The sequence below is a fragment of the Ictalurus punctatus genome, chromosome 2 (assembly GCF_001660625.3).
Source record: "Ictalurus punctatus breed USDA103 chromosome 2, Coco_2.0, whole genome shotgun sequence".
Classification (NCBI taxonomy): domain Eukaryota; kingdom Metazoa; phylum Chordata; class Actinopteri; order Siluriformes; family Ictaluridae; genus Ictalurus; species Ictalurus punctatus.
Genome location: NC_030417.2, coordinates 33,878,105 through 33,901,252, shown reverse-complemented (window position 1 = coordinate 33,901,252; position 23,148 = coordinate 33,878,105). Strand labels below are relative to the sequence as shown.

The following is a 23,148-nucleotide window of genomic DNA, read 5'->3' as shown; positions in this document are numbered from 1 at the left end:
AATTAAGATCATGTCAAACAAATGTTTCCTCTTCCGTTTATAAATGTGCAAATTAATGGATAAATTGAGAAATTTATTGTAAAATTAGTCAAAAAGACGAGAATTTTAAGAGATAAAATAAACTGAGAAAAAACTGAATCAACTGTCACGTAAACATGATAACAGACTATAACAGCTACAATTCATTCGCCACTGAAATGCATTGTGTTTTCTCTCTTAAATGATTTAGGGTGAATGTAAAAGTTTATGTGGGATAAATATGATAATAAAATTAAGAGTCATTTAATTTTAGCTTCATGCAGCTTGTATCACTTTGTGTATGAATATTATGAAAATATATTGTAACCCAAAAGCTTAGAAATGTATTTGTGTGCACATTATAGTCATTATTTATATACAATTAAGTATATTCCATTCAAGCAAAACAGCTGATTTATGCCCAAAGCGTACAGGCTCCTAAACTGAGTGGATGAAAATGCCAAACACAGCCCTAAACTGCTCAGGGATTTTGTTTATCCATTCTCATAACAATCATTCATTTAGGACAATATACTCTATAATAATAATAATAATAATAATAATAATAATAATAATAATAATAATAATAAGACCTTGCTGAAAGAAATGTGGAACGGTTAGAACTTCCAGATTGTTGTAACGGTGTTTTTACGCATCACGCTATTACTGTTTATTGTTGCTTAGCATCTGTGACGTCACAGAAGAACTCCGAAACTTTCAGACATTCGCTGAAGTTTGTGCGAGTAAGTTGATTATTGAGGTTGCTCTGATCAGGAGAGAAAATGACGTTTCTGAGTGCACTTCTCGCTGCTGTGGTGTATTTTCTACTGCACCCCCTGTTGTACATGGTCATAGCTGCAGCCACCTTTTACTATTATGTTAAACGACGCAGTCGAGAGAAAACAACAGCGGGCCCCGAGGACACAACTGAAGGTACAACTATTTCTCAGTCGTGCTGCTGTAACCATACAGTGCTGTTTACTTCTGTCCTTTAAAAGAAATGAATTTAGTAGATTTGTTCAGTCCTTCATAAGCTAAGAGGCTTTAGATGCACTGGTGGGTGAAAGCACTCACTCTTTCTGTCCAGTTTAGCTTCATGAATGTGTAATAAAATCTGTCAGCGTGTTCTTAGCCCACATTAGACATGTGCATTAGACATTAACATTAGACATGAACATCAGTAAAGTGTATTTTTTTCCGTGGGCCAGTGAGAAAGTGGGAATCAGGGGCAGACTTATCATTAGGCAAAGGTCGGCATTGAGCCCCGAGCTCGCAAGGCCCCCAAAACGCTGCATAAACTTATGGTTAAGAAAGTTTTGTTTTTACTTTTCGCTAATTAATTATGTTTAGACGTATGTGTAGACAAGGCTCTAACATTACAGACAAAGAACAGCGAGGCTGAGACAGACAACAGGGTTCATTCTCTTTCTCTCTCTCTCTTTTTCTCTCTCTCTGCCCAAATGAAACTGAACTCTGATCATATGTGTTTAATGTCTCATGATGATGGTGTGCAATTCAGGTGTGGATTCATGTTCAGTGCTACTTCAAATAAATGTGTTTAAATATGACCATAATTTAGAAAAAATAAGAATATATTTTAATAAGCTGCTGTCCTACTGTACCATACTGCGGCTTATTGCTTGCTCTTGGTTAGTGGTCATAGTGAAATAGACTTCTATATTAATATAGGCCTAATATCAAGATTAATTTCATAATATTAATATTAGAAAATAAAATACATTATTATTGTTATTATTTTATTTTTTATTATTCTAGTAGTTAAAGTAGTAGTAGTCGTAGTAGTATATTTTTTGGTGGTAAAATGATTAGATGTGGATTCATGTTAGTGTTAAAATATAAAGTTTCAGTACTAATTCAGGAGTTGTACAGCTGAGTGGTACAGCTCTCCTACACTGCACTGCTGGTCTGGAATTCAAAACATTAATAATAGATGATGATGTCTGATGGCTTTTTATTTATTTATTTAGATTCATTGTTTGACCAGGGAAGGGAACTGGCTGTGGTCCAACCCACAGAGGTTCCTCAGGACCAGGTCACGGTAAGTTTTTTCTGCTCCTAACTTTCGTTGTGGGAAAATCCAAAAATCCAATTTTTCATTATATGAGTATTTTAAATATCTGGATTGAAGTTTGGCCCTTATGGAGGAGGAAATGAAGTTTGTACTCCAGCACAAGGCTAAAGACAGCAATCCAGAGCTGATGTTCATTAACTGCAGATTTTATCAAGAAAACAATGCGTTAAAATTTGATCAGAAGTCTGATGAATATAAGGATTCCGTGTCAGACTTTGTGCTGTAGGCTGTATGGCCCTTTAGATAGATCAGAGATTTGCAACTAAACATGATGTTTGACTGAATGCTAGTGCTCAGGAGTGCTACAAACACCTAATGCCAACAATATTTGCCCGGTGAATTTCAGGAGCTTGTGAAGATTCTGAACCGTATTTTGTCTGATGACAGGATGAAGGAGCTGGAGGAATGCATCTGTAAGGCACTCAGAAATTGGAAGATAAAAAGCAAGGTGCGTGAGAAGTGTCTGATTAAAAAGTACTTTTCAAAATGTTATGAGAACCATGTGATAGGAATGATTGAGAATAGGAAATCTGGTCAGGTTGAATCTCAGAAAAGTATGCTTTCCCCAGTGCAGTGGACAACTTTTCTAGGGGTTATAAGGATTCTACTACGATGAGGGTGTTTCTATCCCCAACATGCGTAGGGTCAATCCTATCAACACTGAGCAAGATAAAGCGGCATCTTGGGAGGCTATTGGCGCTTATGGGCCTATTGCACAGTTGACAGTTCAGTGGTGGCTGAGAAGTTGGGGGTTTCGTCCAAGGATGAAACCTTGGAGAAACATCAGTGTCACGCGGCGATGCCTACGTGCTCTGAGAATTTGAGTGTCCCCGGTTTCTAGCCTTGGGTCACACTCTAGCGGAGTCTCCTTAGCGCAAGACGGTAATGACAGACAACTCCCTCACGGGCTGGAGCACGGTCTTAGACAGCGGTCCAGCTCACGGTATCTGGTGCGGCCCTCATCTGGAGCAGGGTGGCTCCATCCACAAGTGGTGGAGTCCATATGGCGAGGTTTGGCCAAGCGGGATTGCATGTGTTTGCCTCCGAGGAGACAACACACGGCCCGCTGTGGTTCACCCTCACTCCTCCCGCACAATTAGGGCTGGACGCCATGGTTCACATGTGGCCGAGGTCACATCTGTACGCTTTCCCCCCATCGCTCTGCTCCCACAAGTTCTAGCGAGAGTTCGCCAAGACAGTCTATGTCTGCTGCTGGTAGCACCTTATTGGCCAGCTCGAAAATGGTTCTGAGAGATAATATCCCTGCGACATGGAACTCCTTGGGAGATTCCCATCCGCAGGGATCCACTGTAGACCCAGTGAACTGCGCAATAGCTACAGTCCTGGAGTTCTTACAAGAACATTTCTCAGCGGGGTGGCTCCTTCTACAATCAGGGTTTACGTGGCCGCCATTTCGGCCAGCCACGCCCCTGTTGATGGAGCCTCTGTGATGCAACGTCCTCTGATTTCGAGGTTCATGCGTGGTGTCCGGTGGCTGAGGCCCATCTGCAGACCGCGCATACTTTCCTGGGACCTTCTGTGGTCCTGGAAGGTCTGTCAGGTGCTCCATTTGAGCCGTTAGTGTGGATCTGCTGTCTCAAGACGGAAGGGTTGATTTATCACCCTCGGCCAGAACTATGGAATCTGTGGGTCTGGCCCACAGTGGGTGGGGCACCAGCTCATAGATTCTGGTCTCACAGCTGAGATTGTAGAGACCATGTTAAATGCTAGAACACCATCCACAAGGAAATTGTATGCACTCAAGTGGCAGCTTTTTGTCTTATGGTGTGAGGAACGTCGGCTAGACCCAGTGAACTGCGCAATAGCTACAGTCCTGGAGTTCTTACAAGAACGTTTCTCAGCGGGGTGGGCTCCTTCTACAGTCAGGGTTTACTTGGCTGCCATTTCGGCCAGCCATGCCCCTGTTGATGGAGCCTCTGTGGGGCAACATCCTCTAACTTCGAGGTTCATGCGTGGTGTCAGGTGGCTGAGGCCCATCTGCAGGCCCATCTTTCTGGGACCTTTCTGTGGTCCTGGAAGGTCTGTCAGGGACCCCATTTGAGCCCTTAGGGTCAGCCTCTGAGAGGTTTCTGAATCTAAAGGTAGCTCTTCTGCTGGCCCTGACATCTCTCAAGCGAGTAGGAGACCTACAAGCTCTCTCTGTTGCCCCTTCCTGCCTTGACTTTGCCCCTGGATTGGCCAAGGCCTTCCTGTATCCTATGACAGATTATATTCCTAAAGTGCCTACATCGGCTGCCCACTCTGTGGTGTTGCAGGCTTTCTGCCCTCCTCCATTCTCCACATCGGAACAAGAGAGAATGCACCTGCTGTGTCCAGTAAGGACTCTCTGTACTTACATCCACCGCTCCGGCCAGCGGCGTAAGTTGGAGCAGCCGCTGGTCTGCTTTGGTGGCGACAGTAGAGGTGATGCTGTGTCAAAGCAATGCATCTCTAATTGGATAGTGGAAGCAATCTCGATTGCTCATGAGGCGCATGGACTCGCTATGCCTCTGGGCATAAGGGCTCATTCCACTAGGGCGGTCGCCTCTGCGAAGGCTTTGTCCAAAGGGGTATCCTTACAAGATGTGTATGCTGCTGCAGGGTGGTCTACGCCACACACATTCATTCATTATTACACCCTGGATGTTCATTCCACCCCGGGCTCGAGTGTCTTGCAGTGACCCTCGGGCTTGGGTCTTTTTGAACAGGCCGTACCCTCGGTATGACGGAGTGGGTATTCTCGTTCCCATAGTGTTATGCTAAACGCAACGTCGAAGTTCCCTTTGAAAGGGAACGTCTGGGTTACGCATGTGACCCTGTTCCCTGAGAAGGGAACGAGACGTTGCGTAGCTTTGTCATACCAGGGCAGGCCTGTGAATTGTGTCTTCGCTTCAGATAATAAAGGCTGATCGCGCGGTTCACAGGAGCCATATTTATATCACGTGACGCGCTTAATTTCCACGTCACCTGATCATGGCAAGCCTATAAATAGGCATGATTTTACACAAGCTTCAGATACCGGTCACGCGTGAGAGGCGCTCCCATAGTGTTATGATAAACGTAACGGCTCGTTCCCTTCTCAGGGAACAGGGTTAACCCCGACAATTTTGTGGTCAGTAAACCATTTTTGTGTTGATTTTGATGTTTTGGATCATTGTCCTGCTGGAAGATCCAACCACGACCCATTTTAAGCTTTCTAGCAGAGCCAGTCAGGTTTTCATTTAATATCTGTTGATATTTGAGTCCATGATGCCATGTATCCTAACAAAATGCCCAGGTCCTCTGGCAGAAAAACAGCCCCAAAACATTAAAGAGCCACCACTATATTTAACTGCATAAGGTACTTTTCCCTATAGCCACCTCTCTGTGTTCACCAAAACCAAAACCACCTCTAGTGTTTATTGCCAAAAAGCTCTATTTTGGTTTCATCTGACCATAGAACCCGATCCCATTTGAAGTTCCAGTAGTGTCTGGCAAACTGAAGATGCTCGAGTTTGTTTTTGGATTAGAGTAGAGGCTTTTTTCTTGAAACCCTTCCAAACAACTTGTGGTGATGCAGGTGACTTCGGATTGTAGTTTTGGAGAGTTTCTGACTCCAAGACGCATCTAACTTCTGCAATTCTCCAGCTGTGATCCTTGTGGATTTTTTGGCCACTCGAACCGTCTGCTTCACAGTGCACTGAGACAATATAGACACACGTCCAATTCCAGGTTGATTCATAACATCTCCAGTTGACTGGAACTTCTTAATTATTGCCCTGATGGTGGAAATGGGCATTTTCGATGCTTGTGCTATTTTCTTATAGACACGCCCCATTTTGTGAAACTCAACAACACTTTTGCCGCACTTCACAGCTATATTCCTTGGTCTAACCCATTGTTATGAATTAAGGGAAATTGTCCTGTGTGTTACCCCATATTTATACCCACCCCTGTGAAACAGGAAGTCATGGTTGAACAATTTCCTGTTCCTAGTCACCCAGGTGACCCCCTGGGTTAAATGATAAATGTTAAATGTTAATGTTAAAGTTTAAATGTTAAATGACATTAAATGAGTTAGAGTGAATGTAAAAGTTTATGTGGGATAAATAGATAAAATTAAGAGTCATTTCATTTTAGCTTCATGCAGCTTGTATCACTTTGTGTATAAATATTATGAAAATATATTGTAACCCAAAAGCTTAGAAATGTATTTGTGTGCACATTATAGTCATTATTAATATACAATAAAGTATATTTCCATTCAAGCAAAACAGTTGATTTATGCTCAAAGCGTACAGGCTCCTAAACTGAGCGGATGAAAATGCCAAACACAGCCCTAAACTGCTCAGGGATTTGCTTTATCCATTCTCATAACAATCATTAATTTAGGACAATATACTGTATACAATAATAATAATAATAATAATAATAAGACCTTGATGAAAGAAATGTGGAACGGTTAGAACTTCCAGATTGTTGTAACGGTGTTTTTACGCATCACGGTATTACTGTTTATTGTTGCTTAGCATCTGTCACATCACAGAAGAGCTCAGAATCTTTCAGACACTCACTGAACTTTGTGCGAGTAAGGTAATTATTGCGGTTGCTCTGATCAGGAGAGAAACTGAAGACGTTTCTGAGTGCACTTTTCGCTGCTGTAGTGGATTTTCCACTGCTCCCTCTGTTGTACATGGTCATAGCTGCAGCCACCATTACTGGAGGAGTTGGACGAGTGTGTTCCTCAGAAAGTTTCTGTTCCAGACAAAGGCGTTGAACCCGACAGCATTACGAGATTATAAGCTGTTAGTGAAGATGCACCAGTTGTAACTTCCCTTGGAGGATTCTGCAACACTACGCCAAAATCCACACCCCTGCAGTCCTTTATTCGTCCCCCATGCTCTAGTACGTTTTTCCCACAAAACTCCCTGCAAGCCCCTGTGCCTCCAGCCTGCCGCTTCACCGGTCCAGTGACTCCTGGACCTGTGAGAGCGACATCTCGGTGGCAAAGAGAAGCTGTTACTCCTCGAGCAGAAAATCGCTCTTTATTCCAGGCTGTATCTCCATCGACTCCCCAAACACCACGTCCTCTCCACATGCCCGTCCTGACTAATAACCAGGTCCAGCTGGTGTCCGCAGCCAGTAAGACGCCTTGGAGGCCGAGGAGCGATTCCGCTCATCCCAAAATGCGTCTTTTTCCTGGTCCATCGGGTGCACTGCCGCAACAGGTGACTCATGAGAGTCCGGGCTTTAGCTCACTTGATAGATTTTACAGAAATGTGGAAGGTGTTGTAGGCGGAGGGTTTAAATAGTTCTGTCAGTTGAATAAAGGTTTTTGCATACCCTTTTTTTTTTTTTTTTTTTTTTTTTTTTTTTTTTTAAATTCCACAGATCAGTGGTTGGGGTCTGGATGACATCTTTGTGGCAGTTACACAGGCACTAGCACATGGGGCTGTGGCTTGCACACGCAGTGAGGTACTATGCTATATATGTTATCACACAAACTTTATACATAACCCTTTCTGTAGAGCATTGTTCTTATAGTCTCGGTCCCACTCTCTTCCTAGTTTTCTCCATGGCATGATAGTTACCAATCAGGGAACCAATCGGAACCCGTGTGTGTGTGTGTGTGCGTGCGTTTGTGCGTGCGTGCGTGTGTGTGAACAGGTCCCGAGCTCTCAAGTAAATGACGAAGAGGAGTTCAGTGTCGGTCCGTGGGCAGCAATGAAGGCTGAGATGGGATTGGATGAGAGAAACCCTTCCTGTTTCCTCCATCTGTACAGCGTTGTCATGGTGCTGCGGAAAGTAAGCAAAACATTCTAACAACATTTTGTTCTCACTGCAAAATATAAATATGCTCTAATTGCGTATGTAAAATATTTGTCAGGCTAATTCATGGTTGTTAATTCATTAGTGTTTCAGAGACCTTGGTGTTGTGTCTAATTAGTTTTTATTTTCTGTCATTTTTCTTTCTTCTTTGCTTAATGACTCTTCTGCTCCTTTTGTTACTGATTTGAACAAATTGTCTTTCTTAGGCGGCATCAAGACAAGTGTCCATGAATAAGGTGCCTAACATGGCAGTGGTGTTAAAGAGCATTTTGCACACCCAGGGAGATGCCATAGCAGTGTTCAGGGACCCCACGGGTAAGACATCTGTGTGTGTGTGTGTGTGTGTGTGTGTGTAATAAAATATAATACAAAATATTTCAAATGATATAATAAAATATAATAAAATACAATATAATAATTATATTGGGGCGGCTGTGGCTCAGTTGGTAGAGCGGGTTGTCCACTAATCGTAAGGTTGGCGGTTCGATTCCCGGCCCGCATGACTCCACATGCCGAAGTGTCCTTGGGCAAGAGCCCCAAGTTGCTCCCGATGGCAAGTTAGCACCTTGCATGGCAGCTCTGTTACCATTGGTGTGTGAGTGTGTGTGAATGGGTGAATGAGACACAGTGTAAAGTGCTTTGGATAAAAGCACTATATAAGTGTGCCATTTACCTCAAAAAAAAAGTGTGCCAATAAATAAAATATAACATAATAAAAAACAATATAGTAAAAAATAATATAATAAAAAAGAATATATAATAAATAAAATATAACAAAATATAATTAAAAAAATGTACAAAATTATATAATAAAAAATAATAATATACTACTAATAAATAATAATATTTTGACTTTCATAGGTAGTGTTCCTACAAATTAGCATTGTGTCAAAGTGGAAATGTTACAGCCAGGTTAAATCTAGGGTCATATTTCCAATGCTAAAATTCTTCCTAAACAACAATCATGACTCAGCAACTGTAATTAGGCGCAGGCACACCTTTCAGGAATTAACAAAAGTGCTTTGTGTTACTTGTAAACTAATGTAACTTGTAACTAACAAAATGTGGAAAATGTTTTAAAAGCATTTACATATTTGTTCAAAACTATAGTTTAAGGTATATGTTAAATGAAAGGTATGTGTGAATGATGTTTATATTTAATAATAACTTTTCCTTTAATTTTCACTATAGCCAGTTGTGTTTTTATGTCTGCTTATATTATCAGTTTTTTACATGGCTGCTTATATTATCCTCACCAACTTCTGTAAACAAACACCTAACCTCAAGTGGCAACAAAAATCCCCCACAATGGATTTCAGGCATTTTGTCCCCAAATTAAACCAACATTCAGAAACCAGTTGGGGGAAAAATGAGCACACCTTTCCTACTTCCACAACCATTAAGAGAGTAATTAGTAGCCATGTGTTACAAATAAAATGAGTAAGATTGGTTCATCATTAAGAAGTGTGATTGCCTCTATAATAGTAGAAGTTTTGGTAGTTAGGTGTTCTGGAGCTCTCAGGTGTGTGTCTACACCATGCCAAAAAGAAAGGACATCAGCCATAACCTCAGAGAAGTAACTATTGCTGCTCATCAATCTGGGCAGAGTTATAAGGCCATCTCCAAACAATCTGAACTTTCATCATTTCTAAATCGAGAAGGATTGTTTACAAACTGAGAGATTTCAAGACAGACTGCCAGTCCTCCCTTGGGTGGGTGCCTCGGCAAATTCTCCAAATTCCAAGGTCAGAAAAACCCAAAAGCTACATCATGAGACATATATAGGCCTTTGTAAGCACATTAAATGTTTGTTCGTGACAGCACGAATACTGAACAGCTATGTCTTTCATGGAAGGCTGGCTAGGAAAAAGGCCTTCTCTCCAAAAAGATTATGGAGCGTGAACAAACCATGAAAGTTCTGGAACAATTTCCTTTGAACTGATGAGACTAAGATGGAGGTTTGGTCATCGTGCACAGCACTATGTTTGTTTGCCAAAAACCAAACGCAGCACATCACCACAAAAACCTCATACGAACTGTCAAGCATGGTGGTTGGTGGAGGGGTAATAATCTGACCATTCACCACTGAAAGCATCTGCTGGAAATCAGCTCCATCCGTATTACAGCTGTTTACCTACAACCTTTTTTTCCTCCCTGTACATTGTCACACTTATGATGATTTGCAAATGTATTCATATTTGATCTAGGTGAGATGCAGGGTACAGTTCACAGACGGTTGCTGGAGGAGAGACAGGGAGAGCTGAAGACTGGCGCAGTGCTGCTGCTCAAACAAGTAATATACCGCTGCTTACATCATACTGCTTTACCCGCCATGTGATCCCTAGAATTCTTAAGGAATTGCCGTGATGCTCTTGCCTAGGTGAGCGTGTTCTCCACCTCTAATCAGAACCACTACCTGAACGTAACCCCCAATAACCTTCTTCGAATCTACCCTCCTGACGGAGCAGTCCACGCCTCCTCCCAGCATTCTCAGCCTGCACTGGTTAGATTTGCACTCTTCAAGATATTTTTGATTAATATTCATTGTTCAGCAAAGTTTTGCTGATGTATTTTTTGTTGATGTGTTGAATTACTGCATTGTGTTTCCTCCAAGCCTGAAGGGGGGCCCATATCTCAGATGGAACTGCATTTTGATGACCATGAGGATGAGGAGCAGGAGCAGGGCAGCATCCCAGCTAAACCTAGGGTCCCAGCTAATGGGGTGGTCCAGTCTACTACACGACCTGACTGCTCAGAGGATGCTCAATGGGATGCAGGTGCAGTGATGTCGAGAACCCGAGTGTGTTGGATCAATCAAACACTTGCGCCTTGTTTGTGATTTACTGCACAAATCCTTTTTTTAGTCGGATTGTTTACATTAGTTGTGTCCAATCTTATCCCCAGAAGGCCGGTGTGTGGGTGTAGGATTTCATACCGATCAACCAGGAGCCCCACCTGATTCCACCTGTTTAATCGGTTAATTTTGGCTTTCAGTAGACTCGGGTGTGGCTTCTGCCCAGTTCCGCCCTTTCCAGATAACATTGGACACCCATGATCATTTCACCGTGGCCTTGATCTGACACGTACTTCTGAGCCGACCCGCATGCACAAAAAAACAAAGAAACCCGGTTATGTCTAGAAAAGCAACCTGCTTAGACAGAAAAGAACATTTTTTAAATAGTGATTTAGTGAAACTGGCTGCGTCTGAAACTGCACATTTGCATACTATATAGTATGCGAAAAGCAGTACGCCAGAGGGGCAGTATGTCCGAATTCTAAATATGCGAGAAACAGTAGGTGAGAAATACCCGGATGGCGTACTATTTCCAACAAGATTTTGCAGTTTGCTATCGATGGACACTACCCGAGTTAAACAATCCCACAATGCAATGGGACTGGTGCGGACGAGCTCAGAAAAAAAACTGCGGAAGACCGCGTCGGTTCTTTTTAAGTAAACCTCGGTTAAACACGACTTGTTTAACAATACCCGAATAAATTGTTAACTTCTTTAAGATTTTTGTGTTTATGATGACGTCGAAGATCACATGACAGTGTGTCGGATGTAGTATATCCGGGATTGCAGTAAATTGTAAGTCGCTTTGAATAAAAGCGTCCGCTAAATGAATAAATGTAAATGAAAGTAACATGAAAATGTAAGACGTTTCAATCTACTATAGGTAGACGTTTACAAATGTCTTACTATAACTGGATTTACATGTAGAACACTGACAAGTTTCAATCTAGATTGAAACTTGTCAGTGTTCTACATGTAAATCCAGTTATAGTAAGACATTTGTTTCTATGGTAACAATCAACGAATCCAGTAAAGTACATACATCTTTTGAGATTCGACGTTGTATAACAATGGATTTGGGTCATTTATTTATTTATTTCCCCATTCTAGTTTGTTAAACACAATTTTATAATATGCGTCCAAATCCATGCATTAATTCCCTGAAGTCTGATGAAATTATTACACCCTCGTTAAAGGTGAACATCTGTGAAACAAATATTGTGCATATGTTCCTCAATGCTGATTAATGTTCATCTGCTTGTGTCGTGCAGATGACCCTGACGAGCTGCTTTTGGCGTTGCGTCGAGTCTTACTCCGCCTGGAGCCGACACCATTAATATAGAAATGTGCCAGACCACAGCAAAATGGCATAGCCGAACATGCTTTTTGTTCAGTTTGTGTTTCTGTAGAAGCTGTTGTAAGATATGTACATAATCAGAAAACAGTCATCTAGACGAGATGAATAAATTTTCAAGTTTGAACTGTCTACTAAGGTTTTTTTTCCCCCTCCTCCCCCAACCTGAGTATTGTAGGTTTAATAATAATAATAATAATACCAGATGAGTTCATGCTAACTTATGATTTTTCTTTTGCGCACCAACACTGACAGGTTACTCAGGCATTAGCAGTGCGAATGAATTCTCAGTGCGTATGTGAATGAGATCTGGGTTTTGTCGAGTGTAATATTTGAGCTGTCATAGAGACAGGTGTGCTGGTGTAGGTTTCCATGGTTACTTCATCCTGTGCCCTTGAATTTAAAGAGGTTCTCGAGACAAAAGTCTGACAGCTTGATCCACTTGTGAAGATGTAACGGGTCTTCCAGGGTCACTGGGAGAATGGTTTTAATGGACTTTATTCATGTCAAAACCCTGTCCTGTGCTGGTCTGCGTGTTGAATAAGGAGTATTGTGGTGGTTATTTTTACTTATTTATTTTTTATTGTTTTTAACTTTTTTAAATGTAGCCATCTATAGCTCTCTAGTCTTGCTCTTTTTTCCCTTTCCTTTTCTTCTTTTCTCCCCCTCCCCTCTTTATGCTTTCTCATCTTGCTCTTGTTTCTTCCTACTCCTCATGCAAGTTATCATGTCTATCACACCCAGATGAGGTGTATTCCCACTTGAATAATGTTATGTAATTATATATAATTGAATTAATGACTGTAGTGTCACATCCCATTCACACTTCTTGTTTTAACTCCTCAGACCAATGGACAGAGATTGATGGACTGTAAATGTTGGAGTGTTTAGAGAGGAAATCAGTGAACGAGGCACTGCCAGATGGTGTAAGTTTGTCTTCTACCTGTAAGACATACTTCTCAAAAATGTCTGTGACCAAGCCCAAACGTTGTAGTAATAAAAATGGTTTTGCTTTGATTAAGTTAACAGACAATCTTTTTGGATGTTGCTAAACTGTTTATTTGAACTTTTCATTTGAACTAATTCCACGACCAAAGCGTGTCAAAGGTTTAAAAAAAAAAAAAAAAAAAAAAAAAAAAAAAAAACCACAACAACCACCACCAAGTGCCATTTTCTCTGCAGAAACATGTCCTTTGAACTTTAATGAGCCCCATGATTCAGCACAGAGAATCCCAGGCTCAGACAATAATTATCAGGAAGTAATCTGTAAAGTAGTCATGCTTCCAAAAGGGCTCCATTTTCCATACAGACAGAGAAATGTATTTGTTCTTGGTCATGTCCCAGAGGAGAGATAATCTGTGCATAAACCGCATATACATTAGCAGGGACATGTCCATTCTCTGTCACAACCTGCGCATGACCAGGACAGCAGCCAGAACTCCAGCCAGAAGGATGCAGACATTCTTACCGGTAGGAGTGCCAAAGAAGGAACACATCACCCCCTGAGAGAGAGAGAAACAAACAATATTATACTTGATCTCTGATCTTTGTTGGTCTCCACTCCTGGTTTATGGCAGCCTACGAGAGACCTTCCTTTAGTTTACACAGGAGGATAGATCTATTGCTCTAAGTGGAGGAAATTTGATTATTTGCTGCAAGTTTTATGGTACTTTTGTGGAGAGGAAGGAACAATACTGCACCAATGGTCACGGTAACAATGTCAGTTTCATATTGAACCTGATATAGCCTCCCCCCTTTTAAATGTTATTTTATTAATTTTTTGTCAAAAGGTATCAAATGTTTGTGGACACTCGACTGAAATGTTTCTCATGATCTTAAAAACCTTTTGATCTGAAGGTGTATGATTAAATGTTTGAAATTGGTGTTGAAGACAAAAATATAATTGTGCCGACATTCATTAGAAAAATAAAATTTCCAAACTTTTTTTTTTTTTAAAACAGACGACTCTGAGGGAAATCAACCGCTAAGAGTCCAGCGTAGGTGTGAACTCCTTTAATACTGTTTAAAAAGCATCTCAGGGAAATTCCTCTAGAAATCGGTCGAGAAAACGCCAAGAATACATTTCTGGAAATTCTAGGCGAGAAAGGACGTCTACTTTGACGATGCTAAAATACAAAGTTTAGATTTAGTTTGGATTTTTTCATCACAACATAATTCCCCATAGTTCCACTTGTGTTATTCCAGAGTTTTGTTGGCCATTTTTCCCCACATTTTAGAATAATAAAGAATGTGTCAAATGTTTGTATGTACCATTATTATTTGCATTGATTTGTTCTCATTTTGTTTTGGGTCTGTTTGCTTATGGTTTTTGTGCCAACTGACTGAGCATATGTTTGTTCTACATTCTTGTCTGTAAGAATAAGAAAACCCAATAAAGAATAAATCATTGAAGAGAAAAAGAAAAAAAAAGAGTACTTGTTTAAATAATCTAGGTGGGATATTAGTATCCAATATAGTTAAACACCCATAATGTATGAGCTTAAGTGAATATGAAAGGTTGTCTTGCATGTCCCAATCAAAAAATAAGCAACGAGACACTTTCCCAGCCTCCCTGTTCCCTAATCCAGTCAACCACATGTTCCCGCAGGTAGTCCAGGGTCCATTCAATGATGTTTTTGATGAGGTCTGTCATTTTCTGCTTGATAGCCTGAGATTGCGTGTGAACGAGAGACAGGTCGAAAAATGCAATGAGGATTCATGCAAATGTAAAGATAGCTAATAGAGGCAGATACAGGGATGGGGAGCTTTACAAAAGAAACAAGACTTCCCTCGGTTTCAAGTTAGAGTGGTGCCTGAAAGTTTGTATATAGTTTGTAGAAGTTACTATACATCTGCATAAATATGACATGAAACATAGTCAAAAGTCCTAACAGTACTGGTCACGCCAGATACTGAAAGCAAAGGTTCACATACTTTTGTCTCACAGATATGGGATGGATATTGGATCATTTCTCTCAATAAATAATTGGCCAAGTATAATATTTTTGTCTCATTTGTTTAACTGGGTTCTCTTGGTCTACTTTGTGAAAATAGGATGAGGTTTTAGGTCGTATTTATACAGACATGTCGAAGGTTCAACAGGGTTCACAAACTTTCAAGCACTACTGCACACTGAGAGTAACTGGGCATGAAAAGGATAAAGAATCCTGTCTTGGAGACGGAAGGAAGGCTTTCATTAAGGCCGAGTTAATTACTGTTCTTGCCTCGATCACAAGTTGACCAGCTAGGTAGAACAGCAACACCACTCTACCCCAGGAAAATGTCCCATCCCTGAAAAGCTCATTTGCCACCCTCACAAACGTTTCTCTAGTTGGCTGCAGTGTTGAGCTGTCAAGGACTCTGAGAGAGAGAGAGAGAGAGAGAGAGAGAGAGAGAGAGAGAGAGAGAGAGAGAGAATATGGTACAAAAGTGGGATTTTCCTCCTTGTTCCATCCGACTCTGGTGCGCACACACTCACGTGTAAAAAATAAAAATAAAACAAAAAGATATAAATTGTATATTTTAAATATAGTTAGTTAGTGTTAGATTTAGAGTTAGTGAGCATCCTTGCCTTGATCACAAGTCGAACAGCCACGTAGAACAGCGCAACCACTCTGCCCCAGTTAAATGTCCCGTCTTGGAATAGCTCATTCGCCACCCTCACAAACGTTTGTCGAGTTGGCTGTAGTGTTGAGCCGTCAAGGATTCTGTGAGAGAGAATATGGTACAAAAGTGGGATTTTCCTCCTTGTTCCATCCGACTCTGGCACACGCGTGTAAATAAAAATAAAAGAGAAATAAAAATATATAAGTTGTATATTTTAAAATAAATGACAGGAACATCCTCCATAATCACCTGTAATCTTAGGACAGCATTATTTTTATATATATATATATATATATATATATATATATATATATATATATATATATATATATATATATATATATAGCCTGATCGAGATAGTTCGACATCAGTTAGATTTGGATCACCGTCTGACAGGATAGAACTCGATCAGGTGACTGAATGCTTAGAGTCAATGCCCCGCTACATAGAGTGGCTCCACTCAAAAGAAAATTAGAGAAAAAACTGATGTGGAACAAAAGCCAAAGATTTCGCGCTGTTATGCGCTGCGAGTCAGTCATCGCTCAACACCATGAACTGTCGCTGACAGGATGAGGCACAGGATCACGGCACTCTCACCGACAATAATCTGTTGACCGCGGTACAATAACATTTCCCACTGTTGACCGCGTTGCCACCTACATATTTTTAGATTCTGTCGGTGATTGTGAAAGAAGGACCACAGATTGAAGATGAGGCTGCTGGCCTGTTTGCTGAGTCACTGTCGTTTCAGAGAAACAAAGCAAGTTAAATCGAAATTGCACAACATCATGATCACATGACCTATATGAGTTATAAGTGTAATATTAAGGATTTTACTTTTTGTTCTAAATAGGAGACAGGACATTAGTAGTAGTACATGACTACACTTCCTACATGAGCAACACTAATTCAAGTAAACACTGACTAACCAGTGGAGCTAAACAATCAGAGATGATATCCCTCGGTCAAGAAAAACAACCATTATTGGCTCAATCTAACCAAAAGCACTTTACTTCCCGGAGGCTGTTAAGATCCGGGATGGTTAAGATCTCAATCCGCTCCACAGAATCTCTCACCATCTTCAAAAAACAGCTAAAGACCCACCTCTTCTGTAAACACCTAACCAACTCAATTATATATATATATATATATATATATATATATATATATATATATATATATATATATATATATATATATATATATATATATAGCACTTAGACCTCTACTCTGTGCACTTTGCTTCTTCTGGAACTCAATTAATGGATCTTGTATGGTAGCACTACTTGTATTGTTCTCTGCTTGATATCACTTTGCTTGTATTTTTCCTCATTTGTAAGTCGCTTTGGATAAAAGCGTCTGCTAAGTGAATAAATGTAAAATGCAAGATGTTACCTGTTTATTAAACATTGTGTCAACAAAGACTGGCGTTCACACTCGCTACTCACAGCGAGCTGATGTAACGGGTATGGAAAAAATAGTCCATGAATTTAATGTGTAGAATTACACAAATGTAATGTGCAATCCATTCCCTCAGTTTTGCGAACCGCGTGCGCCCCGTTTATATCGCACGTTCACTGTACACTCGAGCTTCTCTCTATTTCTCAAGAAATAAAACACACAAAAAGGACATAATGTGTATGGTCTTAATGTGTATTAAGAGGAAATAGAACCAATACACCTGAATATATTTAGTTTTTCCTCCCGTTAAAGCCCGGAACCGGGCTTTGGGGGAGCGCAGGTCATCCGCGCTGTCAGTAAGGGACCGTCCAAGAAGTGTATGACTTGGGCAACTGTATAAGATTTTTATACGGCACAATAAGTTTATATGTGTAATATAAAGGTATATCATTAATAATATATGCTATAAAACATTCTTTATCCATACTGTATCCCAACACTGCAATAAGTTAGATATCCTGTTAAGTAGAAGACTATAAACTTAGTAGAATCCTACAGTTGCCGAGATCATACACTTTTTAGACGGTTCCTTACTGACTCCATTACTATAAGGCGCTGATGACCTGCGCTTCCCGAAGCCCGTTTCCGTGGGCTTTAACGGGAGAAAAATTAAACAATCAGTTGTATTGGTTCTATGTCCTCTCAATACACATTATTAAGACAATACACATTATATCCTTTTTGTGTTTATTTCTTGAGAAATCGAAGAGAGAAGCTCGAATGTCCGATATAAACCCACCTTTAACACGGCGCGCGGTTTACAAAACTGAGGGAACAGATTGCACACGGCTGGTTTTTTTTGTTTTTTTCCTTACCTGACACCAAGGGGGATTTGAGTGATTTTTTCGTATTTTGTTTCAACATGTGCCCCTTTCCCGCAATGCGTCTTCATGGGAGAGAGAGGGGAGAGAGGTGCCCTTTTCGGGTTAGGGTTGAATGGGAGAGAATAAACAAAGAGTCGACCCAGTTGACGTCCACCTACATTTTTCTGTATAAAATAAAACGCAGACTACAACCAATTACACGGAGAACATGTACGGGCATGTCTCTGTCTCCTGTTAGCTTAACTATACTAACTAGCCTGCTAGCCAACATGAGGGTCACAAAGTTTCCGTATCCCTTTTTTTTGCCAATATAAGATATATATAAATAAAACGATTCAAATACACTAGTGTTTTGCTAGACATCTTGAGTACTGCGTTGAACAGTACTGGTTAAATTAATCTTACCCGCAGCAGCTTCTCCTGCTGCTGCCATGTTTATGTGAATTTTTCTTTACACTGGACTCCCGCCTTGAGTGACTCAAAAAACGGCGGGAAGAAGGGCGTAACCGGAAGTGCACACTCATCTACATCTGTTTTTTTTTTTTTTTTTTTAAATATTATTATTATTATTAAAATAAAATTTAATTATTAAATAGAGTGGTATGTTACTATTACAGCATTAGAGATAAGCAGAAAATCATAAATGTATGATTCCATGCTTAAAAAAAGGAAACTAATGGTTCCTGTGCGTTTCTAGTGGTAATTTGTTCCCTTCTACTGGTGGCATGTTATGTCTAGTGGATACCATTAAGGACCAATAATGGTTTTAATGGTAAGCTGATGGTTTGTAAAGGTATTTGGAGTGTAAACTATTCAAATTTCTGTGATGTTCATGTTGGGTTTTTTTCCTGCCTGGTACACTTATATAGCACTTATCCAAAGTGCTTTACACTGCATCTCATTCACCCATGGTAGCAGAGCTGCCATGCAAGGCGCTAACTTGGGATCGGGAGCAACTTGGGGTTCAGTGTCTTGCCCAAGGACTAGTTACATATATCTAGTGGATACCATTAATGACCTATATCCTTAGTACATCCTAGTACGCAATGGAAACCATTTGGTAGTGGCTGTACAGGTTAGCAGCTGATGGTTTGTAATGGTATTTGTAGTAGAAGCCATTAGAATTTCTGTGATGGTTTCTATTGGGTTTTTTTCCCCCAGCAGGGAGGGCAAATAAAATATATTAAACACAACAGCAGCAACAAAGACAGTGATGCACTATATGTCCAAACGTATGTAGACACCTGTCCATCACATCCATATGTGGTTCTTCCCCAAAATGTTGCCATGAAGTTAGAAGCGCACAAATGTACAGGATGTCTGTGTGTGCACGCACATGCCGTAGCATTAAGATTTCTCTTCACCTGACCTCACTAATGCTCGTGTCCCCACAGCCAAACTCCAAGATTTACTCTAAAGCCTTACCAGAAGTGGAGTGGAGGTTATTATAACAGCATCGAGGGACTAAATCTGAAATGGGATGTTCAACAAGCACATATGAGTATTATGGTCAAGTCTCCACAAACTTTTGGCCATATAGTGTATATTCAAGATGTTGTATATAGCAATACCTTTGTTGTTTCTCAGTCAGTAATGTGGTTTTAAAAAATTAAAATCTATATTTAATTCCATGCATCCCGAAGTTTCTTTGCTCATTTACATGTACAGATAATGTATTTGCAAAGTACATTCAATGTAAACGTCTTATTACCATCAATATCGCTTCCACGGTAGCGAAATATATTTGTTTTGCTAAATTGGATTCAAATCCAGATTTGGGAAGAAATGGTGCCCTTTTAGTACTATTCATAAGGCTGTTTTAGGATTACGCCTACAGGTGCATCCCAAAAAATTTGAATATGGTGGAAAAGTTCATTTTCTCTGTAATTTAGTTTAAAAAGTGGAGCTTTAAAACCACAACAGAAACATAGGTTGTGTAGTGGCAATTCAGGTCATAAGAGTGCAAAGACAAATTACATGAACACCAACATGGTTCTCCCAAATACCTTGCTCTAATGAGAGATCATGTCCCTTCCTCAAACCACAGCTGCATACCTGGTCAACACCATATGCAGCAGTCCATCTAGGAAGAAAAAGTGTTAGTAGCCAGCTCATCTCCACTGTACCAACACAGTCACAGCAACATACCTATTGCCTGAGAAGGAACAAGCCTTGCGCTCTGCATCAGCAGGGGCAGATGCTGCTGTTGCCTTCAAGATGCATGCAATATAGAACTGGCAACAAAGGGAGAACAAGTTATATTCTGACAGCTAAACATGCCCATAACCCCAGTCCAAACAGTCATCTGCCCAGCTACTGTTCACATGTGGAAACTTGAATGCCTCCAGCTGAAACCCCAGCTTAGGTGCTTGAGTTTGGGGCTTGAAGTGGGAACTGGACTGCGTAAGCTTGGCATCAAATCAAGCATCTGGAAGGATTTACAAATGAACCTCACTCACCCATAGTTCTCAATGAAGGAATATCTGGGGACTGCATTTATATCAGCAGTGGCCACACAGCTGTCTACAAAGACACGCAGGGCACATGGTTGAATTGTAGCACCGATGCCTCAATAACTATAACTTCATCCAGCTGGTAGTTGTAATCAGAAAGTCTTTCAGATATCCAGTCATCTACAAGACAAAGCTTCATTAGTAACTCATCCTCAAACAAGCAAGCTACAGTTCAACCATGATACAAACCCATCATGAGCCCCAAGGAGAAAAGGAGACGCTCCTCAGCAGCTTGAGCAGAAGCATATGGAATCCAAGCAGGCAGGAGAGCACTGCTACTCACATTGTGGAATCTGGAAAGCATTCAAGACAGGACCATCACAGATGAGCACATCCTTCTAATTAAACCCAAACAGATCTTGGAATTGAGCAATACCTCTGATAGTGCCACTCAACGAAAGCCATATCACCAGGACTTCATAAAATGGGAGCACTACTCAAGGGCACTGAAGCAATACCAAGGGTGAAGATATAGACCAGCTCATTGGCAGTCACCTGAATGAGAGGTGTAAATGTAAATTGATGTCTGATGGTGAGCTTAAAGCAAAACTAAAGTATTTAGCAATAGAAAACTTACAGTCAACTTGCTGTTGCAGGCATGCAATGGTGATTCATAGACAAGGACTTGAGAAGAAACACCCACCCCTTTGGCAGCACAGCCTCACAGTATGAGAGCAGCATTATTGAGGGGTGCATTAGTACCAAACAGGTCTTTTCTCACCTCTACATACACTGCAGCCTCATTGCACCTTGCTGTTTCACTCATTAGATGAGCATTAGATGGTCTTTCAAAGTTCACTGGTGTTGGTGGGGTTGGGATTTGTGGTGCTGCTGAAAAACACCAAGTCAGTTTCTTCACTGGCCTCTGCATTACTTGCTGGTCTTGAGCATCTGAAGGATTTTGAAGCTGCATCCAAACAGGGCTACTGCAGAGCTTCCACTCTGGGGGCCACTTTGCATCCACTGAGAAGGCAACCCAGCACTCACTTGCAGTGGAGGATGACCTGGCTTGTTAGGTGGAAATCCAGCAGGAACATTCATCAATCCTGGCCATTGTGTTGCTGACACTCCAACTGCCAATATCTCCCATGTGAAGGGAGGACGTCTATCCCAAATTGAGTAAATCCAACTATGCCACCCTGGGGGAGAACCAGGGAAATACTCCCAAACAAAAAGGCACACAAGTTTCACCAATCGGGGCAAGGAACATGAGAGTGAGACATGAGTAGGAATATCAAAAATTACATTTTATCATGACACTTCGGCATCATTTAAAACTTAGCATGAAAATATAAAATCACTTTCCCATGAAACACAATAAGGGTCTTAAAACTAATAACTTCCCTAGGCCTGGCAGGGACAAGGCAGGCCAGCTGCAACTTGGGAGGTCATCCAAACCCACTACAAGTCATACCAAAAATCACACTACCTGCACCATAAGGAAGTTGTGTTGGAACACTAAGCATGCTGTGAAGCACACCACCGACTAAATGCAGCTAGCCTCCCCGGCTCCTGGAGAGAAAGAAGACACCAGCTAACCAAAATATTACAAACACTGTGGTATGGTAGCTATAACACCCAGGCCCACTGACACCACCACAAGAAATGGAGGCAGTGGATAGCACCCAAGCAGAACCAGAATTATGGCCACTATAGCATGGACACAGTAACACCTTCTTTTCCGAGGCAGCACATCACCTTCTTAACTTCATCCTTTTTGTTGTTGTTGGTGGGATGCTGTTTTATTAATGCTACACCCCAGGAATAGTGAAGAACACACACGTAGTCACGTTGTCATGTGTCACTCCACCATTACCAGAACAGGAATCATCTGCACTTGGGAAATGACCAATAGTTCTGGGTTGGAACAACCGACACATGCCACATGATAGCCATTAAAAAGAGCCATAGCTTTCAAACTACACCAGACCCAATTTGAGCTCTAATTCTGGCTAAAATATTTTCATCTATGGCTTCAGATCAGACATTGTAGTAACAGATCAGAATGGTTGTGCACACTGAGGTGGTAAGAAAATACTCTCATTCCATCTTATGGGAAAGTTAAAGACAGTATGAAAAATAAAATCCCTGTTTTTGTTGTAACTGTTGAAACACTGTCCTCACTGCACCACCCTACTGTTACGAAAGAGCTCACCAACCCTGTTCCTGGAGATCTACTATCTGCAGGTTTCATCTTCAACCAAAACATAACACACACACACACACACACACACACACACACACACACACACACACACACACATACATACATACATACATACATATATATATATAGGTGTTTTAACTACCTGTGTACAGCCCCATACAGGAGCCTCCATATCTCTCTGCTGCTGTTCCACATTAACCCATATTTAACCCAAGTGGAGCCTCCTGTTTCCCTACACACTACATCATATCCTATGTCAGTACTCAGCTGTACAAGATTAATTAGGATTGTTTTAAACAGATTATTCATTCACTTGTAATGTCTTGCCTTAAGAGCTGTGCAAATCAATAGATCAATTATATTATATATACATATATTTAATGATGAATAAATTTAGTTAATTAAGATCATGTCAAACAAATGTTTCCTCTTCCGTTTATAAATGTGCAAATTAATGGATAAATTGAGAAATTTATTGTAAAATTAGTCAAAAAGACGAGAATTTTAAGAG

At 40.8% G+C, this 23,148-nt stretch overlaps 1 protein-coding gene and 1 pseudogene across 2 annotated transcripts; one reads left to right on the top strand and one right to left on the bottom strand.

The window, feature by feature from the left end:
• Positions 1 to 706: 706 nt before the first annotated feature.
• Positions 707 to 14,417, top strand: LOC108276643 (homologous recombination OB-fold protein-like). Of its 2 annotated transcripts, XR_008393472.1 has the most exons (11): positions 707 to 951; positions 2,007 to 2,077; positions 2,457 to 2,558; positions 7,481 to 7,564; positions 7,757 to 7,894; positions 8,125 to 8,233; positions 10,126 to 10,211; positions 10,299 to 10,421; positions 10,533 to 10,695; positions 12,913 to 12,992; positions 14,028 to 14,417. XR_008393472.1 is itself a non-coding variant. In XM_053675939.1 (10 exons), the coding sequence occupies exons 1-10, from the start codon at positions 801 to 803 to the stop codon at positions 12,052 to 12,054; spliced, it is 1,098 nt and encodes a 365-aa protein (XP_053531914.1). In that variant the 5' UTR covers positions 708 to 800; the 3' UTR covers positions 12,055 to 12,193. The 2 variants fall into 2 exon arrangements, 1 of the variants encoding a protein (XP_053531914.1); XM_053675939.1 differs by lacking the exons at positions 12,913 to 12,992; positions 14,028 to 14,417 and adding an exon at positions 11,984 to 12,193 and having other exon boundaries at positions 708 to 951.
• Positions 14,418 to 16,000: 1,583 nt separating this feature from the next.
• Positions 16,001 to 22,588, bottom strand: LOC108274975 (zona pellucida sperm-binding protein 3-like; annotated as a pseudogene).
• Between the last annotated feature and the right edge of the window lie 560 nt (positions 22,589 to 23,148).